Source organism: Eubalaena glacialis, chromosome 9 (assembly GCF_028564815.1).
Source record: "Eubalaena glacialis isolate mEubGla1 chromosome 9, mEubGla1.1.hap2.+ XY, whole genome shotgun sequence".
Lineage (NCBI taxonomy): Eukaryota > Metazoa > Chordata > Mammalia > Artiodactyla > Balaenidae > Eubalaena > Eubalaena glacialis.
Genome location: NC_083724.1, coordinates 35,430,423 through 35,445,911, shown reverse-complemented (window position 1 = coordinate 35,445,911; position 15,489 = coordinate 35,430,423). Strand labels below are relative to the sequence as shown.

Sequence of the window (15,489 nt, the reverse complement as noted above, 5' to 3'; positions counted from 1 at the left end):
TTCAGTCACCTTTTGTTCCTTGAGGGCCAGCTGAACCGTCTACTGAGACTTGGTAGTAGGGCAGCCAGTCAAGGGGCTTTCTAGAGGTTGGGCCTGAAGCACCCAGAGTGGCCCACTCGGGAGTAGCTCCTGGCATTCCAGTTGCCCATCACCCGACTCCAGCTGGCAGGGCTTCTTTGGATCCTGGAGGAAAAGCCAGCTACAGAACAACCTCAAGTCCCAACAGGGACCTAGATAGTCAGGTTTCAGCTCTCAGTGGAGAGTTGTAGCCAGATATTGAAGGAGACTAGAAGAATTGAGATTTGGTAAGAACTGACAAAACGTACATGACAGCAAGATCCATGCCAGTTTCCAGGGAGGTCACAAAACCTCAAAGCCAATGAATAGGGATAGAATCTACTAATCACGAGAGAGTGCTATAGTTTCTTATGTCGCCCTTCTTTTTTTTTTTTTTTTTAATAAGTTTAGTTATCACTCACATAGTTACATTTTTTTTCTTGTGATGAGAACTTTTTTTTTTTAATGTGAGTTGACTTGTAGTCACTTACATCTTTTTTGTTTGTTTGTTTGTTTATTGACTTTTTATTTATTTATTTATTTATTTATGGCTGTGTTGGGTCGTTTCTGTGCGAGGGCTTTCTCTAGTTGCGGCAAGTGGGGGCCACTCTTCATCGCGGTGCGCGGGCCTCTCATTATCACGGCCTCTCTTGTTGCGGAGCACAGGCTCCAGACGCACAGGCTCAGTAATTGTGGCTCACGGGCCTAGTTGCTCCGCGGCATGTGGGATCTTCCCAGACCTGGGCTCGAACCCGTGTCCCCTGCATTGGCAGGCAGATTCTCAACCACTGCCCCACCAGGGAAGCCCCTCGCCCTTCTTTTTGATTCTTGTTTACAAAACAAGTCTGGTCTCATTAGCTTTGGCCTGATTATTTACATGAGTGCAGCAAGCGTGGTGATTGACCACCTAAACTTTTTACGTTTGCGTTGCTGGAACTTTTCAAAAAGAATCTCGGATTAGACTCTTAAAAGCCTCTTGAAGCCAAAAAGGCGAGTCAGATTTCACCTGCAGTACCTGTAGATTTGGGTGAAAGCCTCTCTTCTTGAGGTCCCCACAGTACCTTAAGGTTTTCCTTACTCACCTGTGAGACTGGGAACCTCATAAGCCAGGTGCCAGGTGGGTTTTCCCAAGAGGGCTCTGAAGCATTGTCTCCATGAAGTCAACCTTAGTTTCTTGAAACTGTTTGGTCATATCCGATCCTATGCATCGTTGTCCATATGACATTTCAGTCAAAGCCTTGGTTATACATCAGTGTTTCCAATTACATCCTGTTACAAGGAGGACAGCTTTTTGTTGAATTCACACAAATAATTATATTGCCATAAAATAAGTATACTTAACAAGAGTTTCCGAATTCTAGAGTGCATATGAGCGGGTGAAACATCCAGCCTGTTTGAAATTAGCCCTTTTTCCTCTTTAGCCTCAGGCAGTTGCTTTCAGGAGTTCCTCCGTCCCTTGAGAGCCCTGATGGGGCCAGGACTCCTGAATTTAGTTCCAGCGACTGTAGCAAGTTGAGGGCTGGAGTGGGAAGGGAAAGGTCTGGCAGGGTGGACAGACGGACAGAGGAGGTAGGGCTATGAAGCGGTCATATCAAAGGAAACCAGGGAACTGAAGGGAAGGTGGAAGGTGGCAAAAGGAGGAAGAAGGAGCATAGGCATTGGGGGGGAGAGAGGTCTTAGAGGGGGTCTCCCCTCCAGTTTGGGGAGATCTTGTTTCCCCAAGAAGCCAATGAGGTTCCAAATTATCCTTAGTAAAATCACGCCAGGGTCATGAATCACACAGTGGAAAAGTATTTCGGAAAGTATAGTGAAAGCATGCAGAAGAGCCTAACGTTTGCTCAAGGGGAGAGTTTTTGTCAAGGTCAACAGATAGCAAATTACTTTTACAGAAAGCAGTTGGGAAAGGTATAGTGAAGGCCATAAGTTTATGCCTTTTGTGCAGGTCCGTGGGTCCCTCTACCAAGGAAACCATCTATCAAGAAGAAAACACTTGCATGATATACCATGCAATACTTTTTATCCCAGTTAAAAATGGGAAACAACCCTGAAGGTCCAAAAATGGGGTATTGTAAACCATGGTGCATACATACTCGATGGTGTTACACAGCCATTTAAAATGATATCATAATGTAGGGGGAACACTTTTAAGTGTGCAGAATGTAAAATGCACATGAACCTAGTTTCAAACCAATTTAAAAATCAGCAGAAGGAAATACAATAAAATGTTAGCATTTATTTTTTCTTCTTGCTTTTCAGTTTATTTCTAATTTTCTTTAATTATGATGAATGAATTTTTAAATGAAAGATCACATGACTTATATACATATATTTTAGAAAATGCCAAAACTGATGTGTGTGTAAAGCAGTCACTGCATCACTTTATAGAAATTGTGAAAAAATAGTTGTCCTACAGGTACATGCAGTTCTAACACATCTGTCCCTTATTTCAGTCTTACTGTTGAGACAGTTGACCTAACTGACAGGAATATTCACTGAATCTGTGCAGGTTTGTTCATTAAGGACCCTGTGTGCGCACAGTCAACCCAAAGGCCAGAGGTACCAGAAAGAGGATGTTTGGTCCTACAGGCAGTCTTGCTCATTCGACTAATATTTATAAGAAATCATTCTTTCTTCCCTCAACCAAGACTGAGGCACTGATAGGTGCAGGCACTGCGATGGGACAGGGGATTCCGTGGTGAACAAAAACAGACGCACAGTGTATGTCCTGGTGGACTTTACCAGGTGCTGGGAGAGATGGGGCTAATGGCCAGTCACACAGATCAGTCCCCAGTCCCCCTGTGGGGAGTGCTGTAAAGCTGAGGGCCACGAAGAGCATTGGAACAAGGCAGTCAGGAATCACCACTGAGCCAGGATCTAAGGAAGAGCAGGAACAAACGTGACCAAGAGGAAAGTTAGTGTTCCCTGGAGAGGAATCAGTGTGAGCAATGGCCCTGGGGCAGGAATGAGTAATTACAAGAAGTGATGAGGACAAAAGAGAACAGAGACACTTGGAAGCTGCCAAACTCAGCTTGTCACATGCAAGAGGCATTAAACTAGATGAACAGAAATATTAGGTGGGGACATGCTTGGGCATCCCGAGCTGTCCAACTCCAGTTCTGGCCGGGTTGCTGAGTACTCAGAATGTTCAGTCCCTTTGGTTTTGTCCACACCATTTAGTGTGATTAGACAAGGCCTCTCAGGGATCTGTCTCCTGTGTGTTGCAGGGATTTTAAAGGCATCATCCTGAGCCTCCTCTGGGAGAGCAACGAGCACCTGCTGACCGTGGTGGAGGTGAGGGCTCTACCTGCCCCTCTGCCATCCGCTGGCCACACGTCCCCAGTGGGCTCTGCCTCCTGCCTTCTGCTGATAATGGCCTTTGGGTGAAACTGAGCAAAGGGGACTGCAGCCCCCATGACCACGCTATCCAGCTTCTGTCACCTCATGTGCTGTCTTTCATCCTAGAAATTAAAGCTCATCCATTCATTTACCCATTTATTCAGCCACCAACCATTTCTTGGCTACTGTGTGTCAGATACCAGGTGTGCCAAGAGGAACAAGCCCCGTCTCTGTCCCTGAGAGGCCAGCACCCAGCAGAGGATGACGGACACGGTGGCACCACAGAGGGATGGGTGGGGCCGTGGGAGCAGGGGGCCTCTAGTAGGAGCGACCCAGGGCCCCGGTCCAGTGCACCCCACACAGGGGTGTCTGTGTGCTTCCTGTCTGCCTCCCCCTGGGCTGTGAGTCTTTAGAGAAGAGCCCTGGGTCATCCGTATTAGTGGCCCAGCTTGGCGCTTCAGAGAAAGCTCTCGGCCTGGTGGGTGGAAGACCCATTTTAGTCTTGAAGGATACGTAGAATTATACCATTGGCTCGCTCATGCCTCGCATAGCCCTGGGATACTGACAGTGGTGACAAGCACAGACAGGGAGGAGGAGCAACGCTGGCGTAGAGGACAGCAGTAGGGAAGGCCAGGGGGTGAGGAGAGCACGGTAGAGGATGCCAAGATGCTGGGCCAGAGCCCCCTGGGGAGGGGCCTGGCACCCACACTTTCAACCCTCTCCTGCAGGAGTTTTACCGCAAAGAGAAGCGCTCAATCACCAGGCCCGACTGCATGTACGAAACCTTTGACCAGTGCACAGAGAACATCTGCAGGAAGATCCTGGAGTACCACAGCCAGGCTGATGAGTACCACAACTCCTGCCTCATAGGTGGGTGTGGCCAGCAGATGGGCTGCAGGCCGGTGGGGTGGGGGGCACAGAGCCTCTCACAGCCTGAATGATGCCTTCCTGACCTGGAGGTCACTGGGGAGGCAAAGGAGCCTCCCTGTGAAAAGCTGACATCTTAGAATTAGGTAAAAACCTTGATCAGATTTAACTGGGGAGAAACAACAATGACAAAAAAAATTCCCTTTTCTTGAGAAATATGGTGATTTGTATCACTAAAAATGTTTCACTCATTGAATAGATATATTTTACAGCTTTATTGAAACATTCACTTAATGAATTTAATTTTATTTAATTTTAATATATTAAAATACATTGAATTGTACACTTTACACCCATTCAGTGGCTTTTACTATAGTCATAGAGTTGTGCAACCATCACCACTGTGAATTTTAGAACCCACTGTCCCTCCATCACGTCCCCAGCCATAAACAACCGCTAATCTACTTTCTGTCTCTATAGATTTTCCTATCTGGGCTTTCACATGAATGGAGTCATGCAGTATTGTTTATTCATTCGGTGATGGACATTTGGTTGTTTCCACCTTTTGGCAATTATGGATGATGCTGCTGCAAACATTCACGTGCATATTGTGTGTGGATGTGTGATTTCATTTCTCTTGGGTTTATAACTAGGAGAAGACTTGCTGGGTCATATGGTGCCTCTGTGTTTAATCATTTGAAAAATCCTTCCACAGTGCCTACTGTATGCCTGGCCTGTGCTGGGTTTGGGCTATGATGAACTTGATAGACATAGCCTCCTAGAGAATAGGGACATGAAAAGAGGCAGGCAGGATGCATCTTGCCATTTATGTTTATTATAACGACCTAAAAGGAGCTGTGAAAACACACCCATAGGTCCCGCACCTGTTCCTATTTCTCCATGTCCACAGCTACATGTGTTTTATGCAGTCATAAGTCCTAATTATTTCTGCTTGTAAGGCAGGGAACCTGAGGGCCCATCGCAGGCCTGCTGTGTTGGTTGAAGGGCAGCACGGGTAGAAGAGGGAGAGGATTAGGGGACAGCCAGACCTGGGGTCAAGACCCAGCACTGCCATCTGCCAGCCATATGACCTTGACCAAATCACCTTCTCTTGCCTGTAAATGGAGACAAGGATAATACGCACCATGCAAGGCTTTTTTGAGGATTAAGCCCCTCACAGCCCTGCCATATGCAGGGGAAATCATCAGCAGTGGCTCTCATTACTGTAGCTGTAGAATAACTGGAATTGAAACTACGGGCAGCACTTTTTCTCTAGCTCAGAGTTTCCCCTTGTGAACTCTGTGGGATCCCATCCTACGTGATCTTCCTCAAAAGAAAGGTTCCCTGGTCAAATGGGTTTGGGAAATGCTGCAGATTATGTCCCTCTCGGGCAGATGGACAGTTCACATTAAATGAAGACTTCCATTTCCTTCAGGGAGTCCAGTATCCTGACCAACACTTTTGCGGTAAACTTTTAAGTGCATGGATGAGCTAGCTATGAAGTAAGAAACACACAGGGCTCCAAGATTAAGTGAGAATAGGAACACAGAGATAAATTGAGCAGTGACTCTGGCTATTGCCCTGAGGGCTTTGCTGACTCCCAGGTCCACTTGAGCCTCTGTTTTCATGGCCTCCAGGACACTGGGAACAGAGACCAAGCACCAGACGACCCAAGGTGTGCAGTCTGAAAGGGCACAAGCCACAGAAAACTGGGTCTCCACAGGACTCCATCTGCATAGTAAGGAGAATGAGACAGAAACCACATCCCCTCCTCCCCCAGTGACTAGAAGGAAACTGTCTTGTTATAAGCCGTGGCACTGGATAAAGAAGAAGAAAAACTCCAATGAGAATCCATAACTATAAGCCAGCTCTTATGTGGTGTTTAATCCTGAAGTCACACTTAGATAAACCTGAATTCAACTTTGTGTTTGTGGATCATCCATAAGACCTCTAGCTGATACCTTAGCTTAAAATGATTTTGAGTTAGTCATGCCCAGATCCTTGTTTAGTAGAGATACTACAAATCCTCTCCAGAAAAGCCCACCTTCAGTTCAGGCCTCCAGGGATTCCCACAAGTAAAATGCCCAGAATAAGAGTTCACCGTAAAACACACACACACACACACACACACACACACACACACACACAGAGACAGAAAAAGGCACCTTAAGCATGAGGCAGCAGAATGAGACCAGTAAAGACTTCAGATATTGACTGTATCAGACACAGAATATAAAATAATGTATTTATTTAGAGTTAAATAAAAGAGGAAATTGGAAACATGAGTAAGGAGCAAAAGACTATTAAAATGACCAAGTAAATACGAAAGAGAACCAAATCAAACTTCTATATTGGAAAAATAAATAATTGAAATTTTAAAATTAAGAAAGGCTTTAATACCAAATAAAATAACCAAAATGCAGCACAGAAAAACAAATGGAAATACGGGAGAGAGGTGAAGAGAGATGGAAGAAAGAGTAGGTGTGGCATGCAGCTATTTAGAGGTCTAGAGGGAGAGGAGGAGACTAGGGTCAAGGCAATATTTGAAGGGATAATGGATGAGACAGAACTGCTGAAAGATGCAGTGCATTTTAAAAGCACTGGAAAGTCCTACAGAGTGTAGAAAAGAAGTCCTTTGAACTTGTTTAGTCCAGTACTTTTAATGCTGGTTTGACCACAGGACCCCTTTTGATGGAATAACTATTACCACATTGTAGACCAAGCCTTTCTCTTTGGGAAGGTGCTTTGAGCCTTTGTTGGAGAGATTGCCACAACAACTTGTCTCTGCTCTGTGCTCTCCCCTGGTCCCCCACCCCCAATTCCTACAGAATTACGGGCCCAGATGAGGAGATTTGAGGAGCTATTGCCCCAGGTGTGTTGGCTGGTGATGGAAAATTTCAAGGAGCACCACTGGAAAAAATACTGCACCTCCACCAAAGAGACCCGGGGACAGTTCTCGAATTATCAGGAACAGCTGGAGAGAAGGAAGGTGGGGCCCCCTGGACCAGCCCCTCGTCTCCAGGACCAGAGGCCCTGGGAGTTCAGAAATGGAGGTGGGGCGTCGGCCGAACTGAGTCCCAGGGAAGGACGTGGGCCAGGCTTGGGATTGTTGGATGGGGGTGAGGGACACTAGGCACTGGAGAGACGAGAGCTGAGCCAACAGCTCCTTCATAGAAGGCCTTCAGCACACTCCTTGTTGGATTTCACCAGTAGGTCAGCTGGTTCTATGGGGCTGTGGCCATTGAGATCAACAATAATTGTCCACATGGTCCTTCGAGCCATGGGACGTGGATGCTGTTGATTTTATTGGAATGAAACCCTGACTGTTCTGGGGCAGATGCTCAGCTCTCCCACTTCTTAACCCTCGGAGTCAGCTCCAGCCACGCCCCTGTCTTCCCTCCTCTGCCACTCCTCAGCCCTTCACACACCCAGGTCAGTGCACACATCAGTCTGGCCGTGGCCATAATTGGCAGAGGACATAGGCCAGTGACTTTTTGGTCCTGATCTCAAGACCAGGTCAAAAAACCTACTGATTTCTGGATTGTCTGAAGGATGAAAATGCCCAGAAGCTCCACCCAAATCTCGGACACCCCGCACATCTCCAAGAAATGGAGTCTCTGTGTCAAGTGGAAGAGAAAAGGCAGGAAGATTTGGACACCTTGATTGCGGTGACCAGGGAGAAGCTGGAGGTCAGTAGTGCCATCCACTCCATGTCTAGATGCTGAGGGCTGCACTGCCTTCCAGAGGTCACCCCCAGTGACAGCCCAGCAACAGCACTGAGCACGGCCCTTTGCTGACACCCTGGCCAAAGCAGGGTGTGAAAGCAGGCGGGTATCATAGGTGGAGATGGTCTTTACTGGCCGTTGTAACTTGCATTTTTAAATTTCTAAATTAATTAATTACTACTGAGAACTTCTTTTCCAAGATCCATGTCAAGTTTTATTTCCTCTTTAGTAAATTGTCTATGTCTGTCCCTTGGCCATTTCAGAATCATTTCCTATCTTCAAACCAAGTCCCCTCTAGGGAGAGGCCTCCTGGGGAAGACCAGATGCCTGTTAACTTGGACACAATTGACACATGGCCCTGGTCTTGTCTCACATGCTGCTTCCCAAATCCTCCCTCAGCCTGTCTTTGGAGACAAGTTCCTCTCCCTGCAGCACTGTGCTCCCCATGTTTCCTCCAGGAATTCACCCGGAAGTACAGCCGGTTTTTCATAGCCAGCTTGGCCACCTTCACTGAGAAGTTCCTGCTGCAGTTGGATGAGGTGGTCACCATTGACGATGTCCAGGTTGCAAGTATGTGCACCACTGGCCTTGTGCCCTGGCCCCAGGGGGTGTGACACAGGGTGATGGGCCTGGGGTGGGGCGGTCTGCTTTCCCCCAACTCCCCCAGAATGAAAATACATTCTCTATGGAGGGGACTGATGAATTTTTGTTTGTTTTAATTAAAACTCTCTTTTTTTAAACTAAAAAAGCAAATCCCAAATGAATCAAAGATTATATATGAAAAATGAAATCCTAATGCTAAATATTTTCATAATCTTGGGGTAGGGACAGCTTCCTAAGTATAAGAACCAGAAGCCATAAAGGAATGGCTGGCACTTCTCTGTGGCCAAAACAAAATCAAGGAAAAATGTCAAAATATGGAAAGACGAACCACAAACTGCAAAAATATTCCTAATAACTAATAGGTCAGAGAATGGCCTAATATCCCTGTGGTATAAAGAACTCTAACAGGCCAAATTTGTAAAAAGAGATAGAGAACAAACATGCAATTCAAAAGGCCAATAAATTTAAAAGATGCTTGACTTCACCAATGATGAAAAATGTGAATATAAACATTATTAAGATATCATTTCTCGCCAACAGCCTGGCAAGGCTTTTAAGTTCAGGGACAGCCAGCACTGGTGAGGCTGTCAGGAAGCCTGAGCACCACAGAGCCTCTCAGAGAAGTGTACGTCCACCCCACTCTCTTGGAGAACACTCTGTCGGTGCCTTCAAAGTCCTGAGTGTGTGTGCCTTTGACCTAGCCGTTCAAACCCTGGGAATTTATCCAACAGAAATATGTGTATGCTTTTTCAAAGATATATTTTCAAGCATATTCTTCACAACACTGCTTGAAATTGCAAAGAATTGGAAACAATGTTAGTTTCTACATATAGAGGATTGGGTAAATAAATTATGGTCCAGATGTAGGAGGGAGTACTGTGCAGCTGTTCAAGTGGGTGTGGTAGGTCTCTATGTGCCAACCAGAAAGTCCTGAAGGAATACTGTCACAGGAAAAAGCAAGGTGACCATTATACTTACCTGTGATACTATTAAAAAAACATATATGTGATAGAAACATGCACCCCGCATATATGTAAATGAATCTGTGTGAGAGACAGAGACAGAGAATGAGAGCAACAGAGCCTGAGAGACAGGATCCAGACTGTTGATGACCATCTCTGGTGAGTGGGGCTGTGAGAGATTTCTAAAATCTTTTCTTTTTCCCCGTTAGGTGATGTTTAAATTTTTTATAATGTGCACCGATTACTTTTATAAGTACACAAAGATTCAAATCATATATTAAATATTATCCATTTATCACTAATCTATTAAGTAAATAAATATATTATTTTTATTTTTTTAAGTTTTCATTACACAATGAATATTTTTTACAGTAAAATGAGAAATTCAATATGAGTTACAAAGAAAGAGAAGAACATGGTCCTTCTACCCAGAAATAAGTGCTCTTAACATTGGCTGTCCTCCTCGTTATTTCCCTTCGGGCACAGACCTGTGTGTATATCAGTGGGGGGATGGGAGGATGGATCACAAGTGTGTGCTCTTTTGTAAGCTAATTTCCCCTTGGGCAGACGCTGGGCAAGCCAGTCACCGCCTCCTTGAGCACTTTCAGTGGCTGTGCATCGTATGTTACTGATTAGTTCCCTGCTGGTGCACATCGGGCCACATCCAGCTTTTCACTCCTGTAATCGTGCTGAAGGGAACATCTGCATCCATATTTCTCTACTTCAGGGCAACAGACTCCTAGAAGTGGACTTTCTAGGTCAAAATATATATGAATTTAGAGGCGTTGGTCACTTTCCAGTGTTGGGGGTCTCTTTGGCAAATGTGAGCCTGCTTTGGGAGAGCAGAGCCTGCAGAAACCCTGGGGTTCAGACTTGAGGGAGAACAGGCGAGAGGAGCAGGCAGGGAGGCAGCCTCGGTAACTTGGAGGGAACCGCCAGGCCAGGGAGACCCCCTGCACCAGGTCTGCAGGAGCCTCTCCTGCTCTGTAAGTCAGGCTTCTGAGCCAAGCAGCCTGGCCCTGCCATCCACGCAGACCAGGGTGCAGAGGGCTGCTCACCGCGTGGACGGAGCCCCTTTCTCTTCACGTCAAAGGGCAGGTCAGTGAGCCGGACATGAGAGGGACAACCTTGAATGTATGCATTCCAGGAGAAATTCTTAGTTCAGGACCCATTTGAGCTAGTATAAGCCAAAGAAGGCTCTACAAAGCATATTCGGGGGCTCACAGAAGCTGCAAGAAAGTCAGAGCATCATTCTGAGGGCTTTGGAGCTGGGAACCATGCCCAAACCATACCTCGCATCCTCCAGCTTTGACCCCCCCCCCCACCCCCGCCATCTCCTTGGCCCCCACCTATGAATCTGGTGCATTTGGCTTCTGTTTGGGAGGGGCCTCTGCCTCCTGCCTGAGACTCCAAGTGGGGAAGAGGGGAGCGAGCCCTTATTTCTCTAAATGTAAGGTCGGGGGTCGGTCCCCTTGATCTCAGGCAGTGAGTGAGGCCGCCGTCAGTAACCTGTCTCTTGCCTGCCAGAGATGGAGTCCCCGAAACAGAAAACATCAATCCTAATACGGAGGAAACTCACTGGGCTGTCCCTGGAGGAAGAGAGTGAGAAGCCCCTGATTGAACGGGCGAGCAGGTGAGAGCCGGGAGCAGGGAGGAATACCACAAATGGCTGGATTTGCTAGGGGTGGTGCAGTGGAATGGTTAGGGCCACGAGCTCTGACGTCAAACAAACCTGGTAATCTTGGGAAGGCATTGTGTCCTAAGCCTGTTTCCTCATCTGTGAAATGGGCATGGCAGCCTACCTTACATGATATTATGAAGAGAAAGTTCAATGAGATTGTACTTGGAGTGCCCCGGCACATACTAAGAGCTCAGCAGCTATTAGTTCATGTGATAAGGACGCACAAAGGGGCCCCCAAAGAAAGGGAGGCCTGTCCCAGTGTGGGGCACATTCTCAGATTGCTGGTGGCACTGTGATCCACTACAGCTGTCCATCATGTATGACAAGAGCTACCGAAGTTCTTGTCCCCTGTGACCCAAGACTGTTACTCTGGAAGAAGGAGTAAGGCAGCGATTTGCCCAGCTAAGTTGTCAGCAGTGGTTTTATAGCAGAATAGGAAAAGCAGGCCAGGAACTGATGACTGCCACCTGGCTGGCCAACTGATGAGCAAACTGAGACCCAGAAAAGGGAAACACCTAGAGGTTTGGGATTCCCCTTCCCCATGCAGAACCCAACTGACTATACACACGGATTTTAACTGTATGAAAATGCAAAAAAGAACTTGATGAAGCTTAATGTTAAATGCTCAGTAGGGTTTTTCTTTTTTTTTTTTTTAACGTCTTTATTGGAGTATAATTGCTTTACAATGGTGAGTTAGTTTCTGCTGTATAACAAAGTGAATCAGCTATACGTATACATATATCCCCATATCCCCTCCCTCTTACGTCTCCCTCCCACCCTCCCTATCCCACCCCTCTAGGTGGTCACAAATCACCAAGCTGATCTACCTGTGCTATGCGGCTGCTTCCCACTAGCTATCTATTTTACATTTGGTAGTGTACATATGTCCATGCCACTCTCTCACTTCCATTCTCTACATCTGTGTTTTTATTCCTGTCTTGCCCCTAGGTTCTTTGGAAGGTTTTTTTTTTTTTTTTTTTTTAGATTCCATATATATGTGTTAACATACAGTATTTGTTTTTCTCTTTCTGACTTACTTCACTCTGTATGACAGACTCTAGGTCCATCCACCTCACTACAAATAACTCAATTTCGTTTCTTTTTATAGCTGAGTAATATTCCATTGTATATATTTGCCACATCTTCTTTATCCATTCGTCTGTCGATGGACACTTGGGTTGCTTCCATGTCCTGGCTATTGTAAATAGAGCTGCAGTGAACATTGTGGTGCATGACTCTTTTTGAATTATGGTTTTCTCAGGGTATATGCCCAGTAGTGGGATTGCTGGGTCGTATGGTAGTTCTACTTTTAGTTTTCTAAGGAACCTCCATACTGTTCTCCATAGCAGCTGTATCAATTTGCATTCCCGCCAACAGGGCAAGAGGGTTCCCTTTTCTCCACACCCTCTCCAGCATTTATTGTTTGTAGACTTTTTGATGATGGCCATTCTGACCCGTGTGAGGTGATACCTCATTGTAGTTTTGATTTGTGTTTCTCTAATGATTAGTGATGTTGAGCATCCTTTCATGTGTTTGTTGGCAATCTGTATGTCTTCTTTGGAGAAATGTCTGTTTAGGTCTTCTGCCCATTTTTGGATTGGGTTGTTTGTTTTTTTGATATTGAGCTTCATGAGTTGCTTGTAAATTTTGGAGATTAATCCTTTGTCAGTTGCTTCATTTGCAAATATTTTCTCCCATTCTGAGGGTTGTCTTTTCGTCTTGTTTATGGTTTCCTTTGCTGTGCAAAAGCTTTTAAGTTTCATTAGGTCCCATTTGTTTATTAGCAGGGTTTTTCTTTTAATTAAGACGTTTAAAGCATGATAATTTTCTTTTAAAGAAATGCTAACCGTTTTCACCAGGGATGAAGGGTGCACTGTGAATGATGAAGATAAGCCTGTAAGACTTTTCATGCATGTTTGTTTGTAGGAAGTGGCCGGGAATCAAACCCACCGAAGTCACCATCCAACACAAGATTCTCCTCCGGAAAACACCATCAATCACCACCACCAAAACGACCCTGGGCCACCTGGCATCCGTGGAAGCCCGAGATGCTGTCTATTTGGTGAGTGGAGAGACAGGGTGGGGTGGGTGCACCCCAGGGAACGCAGGGCAGCTCGGTGTGGCTGCCTTGGGAAGGAGGGAGCTTGCTATCACCAGGTGCCCTGTCATTTGGTCCGTGGAGCAGATGGCACACGTCAGGGTGCCCCAGGGCACAGTGTCAGCACTGGGAACAGCCAATGTTCTTAAGCACCAGCACGTGAGCCACAGGTCGTGTCCAGTCCCAATGATAGCTCGGGTCTGATGGTGTGAGCCCCAGTGCTGCAGGAGCCCAGCCGAGAGACACCACACCCAGACTGGGGGGGGGGGGAGGTGGTGAAGGAAGACTTTCTGAGGAACAGTTGAGACAGAGTGAGGGGACAGAGTAGTCAGAGGCATGGAGGCCATGGGAGCAGCAGGTGACAATGGGTGGAATAAGGGACAGTTCCTGAGCACCTGCTGCAGTTTCTGTTCTCAACGTGAGCCTTCTCATTGGATCCTTGTAACAAGCCCATGAGGAAGGTAGAATTGTCCCCACGTGGCTGCTGAGGACACTGAGGCTTAAAGAAGTGTGTCCCCTCTATGCCACTGCAGAGTGGCAGAGCCAGGATTTGAACCCAGTGCCTGGCTGGGTTAGACCCCATGGGGCCTGCCCGAAGAGGAGGCTGCACCCAGAGGCCTCCTGCGGGACCTCTCAGCTCCGAAGACGTGTGGACCTTTGTTCCTGGTGCCCCAGAGAGAAACCTCGTCCTGAGATATGCTGACCCCAGTATTTGGAGAGCCCTCAGTTCCCAGGCCACCATGCTAAGACCCAGGCAGAGGGGACAACTCTGCTGCCAAGTTCAGTGAGGGCTCAGGCCTAGTGGGCTCAGCCTCTCGAGGAAGCCAGGACCCCTGAGCTTCAAGGAGGCTACAGTGTGGGATGGTGATTAGGAAGGAGGGCAGAGTCCAGAATCAGGTAGAGCAGGGTCCTAGTCCCTGCTCAGCCTCTTTCTAGCTACATAACCCCAGGCAAGGTTGTGAGCCTCAGTTTCCCGATCTGTAAAATGTGGGAAACAACCGGGCCTGCCTGATGGGTTATTGGGCAAAGTAAATGAGAAATGACTTGTGAAACTCTTGCCGGTGCCTGGAGTGGGTTCAAAGCTACCTGCCAGCAGGTTACAGTGTTCCTCTAGGGCACAGAGCCCAGAAGCCCTTCCTCACGTGGCCTCCTCCTGCTGCTTGCTCCCAGAAATATTTAGCGTCATTTGAAGAGGAGTTGAAGAAGATCCAGGACGACTACACACTGCAGGTGAAGGAGGCTCAGCGCTGGAAGGACAGCTGGAAGCGCTCTGTGCACACCATCCAAGGCCTGTACTTGTGACACCCTCAACCCACTCCCAATAAAGGCTTATTTTGTGTGGACTCCTCATCCATCCACCCACCCTTCCTTCCGTCCATCCATCCTTCCGTCCATCCATCCATCCATCCATCCATCCATCCATCCATCTCTGCTCTATGCCCAGCGCTGTACCTTCACAGTGACCAGGACACGTTGTGGTCCCTGCCCACATGGAGATCACTTCCAATGAGGAGCACAGAGGTGAAAGGGGGAATTCCACATGGTCAGCTGGGACGGCGGATAACAGGAATGGGTAACTTAAAATAGAGATCAATACTTCAGAGGAAATAACTTCCAAAAGGCATGCTGGGCACTTCATCTTGGAAAATTAAAACTTATGGGAAAGAGTATATTGCACATTTAACAAAAGTGAGTTTTAATGGCAACTATGCACTGATTCCTAGACCCAATAAAGACTTCATCCAGTGTTGACTGGGTATCTGGCAATTTGGCCAATCATAAGATTTTGGCAGAAATCTTCTAGGCCTCTTTAACTCTGCTAAGGGTCTCTTTAGTCCTGTGAGACTCAGATCACTCTCTTTGGAAACCTGCATCCTGCCGTCTTCCGTGTCCTCTTTCTCTTCTTCTTTGATTGCAACGTAGCCTCACTGTGCCAGGTCTCACTAGTCAACAGCTCTCTGTGCCCTGTGGACACAGGCGGCTCAGGCTCCTTCCTCCACTTCCTGAGCTTCTGCTGCTCCTACGCAGTTTGAATGTTAACGTGGCCTCAGTCTGAGTTTCCATGTGCTTTATCTCTTAACGACTCGATGAGGTAGGTATTGCCCACATTTTACGGTTGTAGAAACTCAAGTCCAGGAGGTCAAGGCAACCCGCTTAAAG

The 15,489-nt window shown here is 46.9% G+C and overlaps 1 protein-coding gene across 2 annotated transcripts in view; it reads left to right on the top strand.

Annotated features, from left to right (window-relative positions):
* CCDC180 (coiled-coil domain containing 180) overlaps nucleotides 1-14,652 on the top strand; it is a 54,845-nt gene extending 40,193 nt beyond the window's left edge. For both annotated transcript variants that reach the window (XM_061201121.1, XM_061201120.1), the window contains 8 exons: nucleotides 3,282-3,348; nucleotides 4,122-4,263; nucleotides 7,089-7,249; nucleotides 7,812-7,949; nucleotides 8,444-8,555; nucleotides 11,078-11,183; nucleotides 13,158-13,293; nucleotides 14,500-14,652. In XM_061201121.1, the coding sequence (XP_061057104.1) occupies nucleotides 3,282-3,348; nucleotides 4,122-4,263; nucleotides 7,089-7,249; nucleotides 7,812-7,949; nucleotides 8,444-8,555; nucleotides 11,078-11,183; nucleotides 13,158-13,293; nucleotides 14,500-14,631 (994 nt within the window). In that variant the 3' untranslated portion in view covers nucleotides 14,632-14,652. The remainder of the gene's footprint in view (nucleotides 1-3,281; nucleotides 3,349-4,121; nucleotides 4,264-7,088; nucleotides 7,250-7,811; nucleotides 7,950-8,443; nucleotides 8,556-11,077; nucleotides 11,184-13,157; nucleotides 13,294-14,499) is intronic.
* Nucleotides 14,653-15,489: the final 837 nt, after the last annotated feature.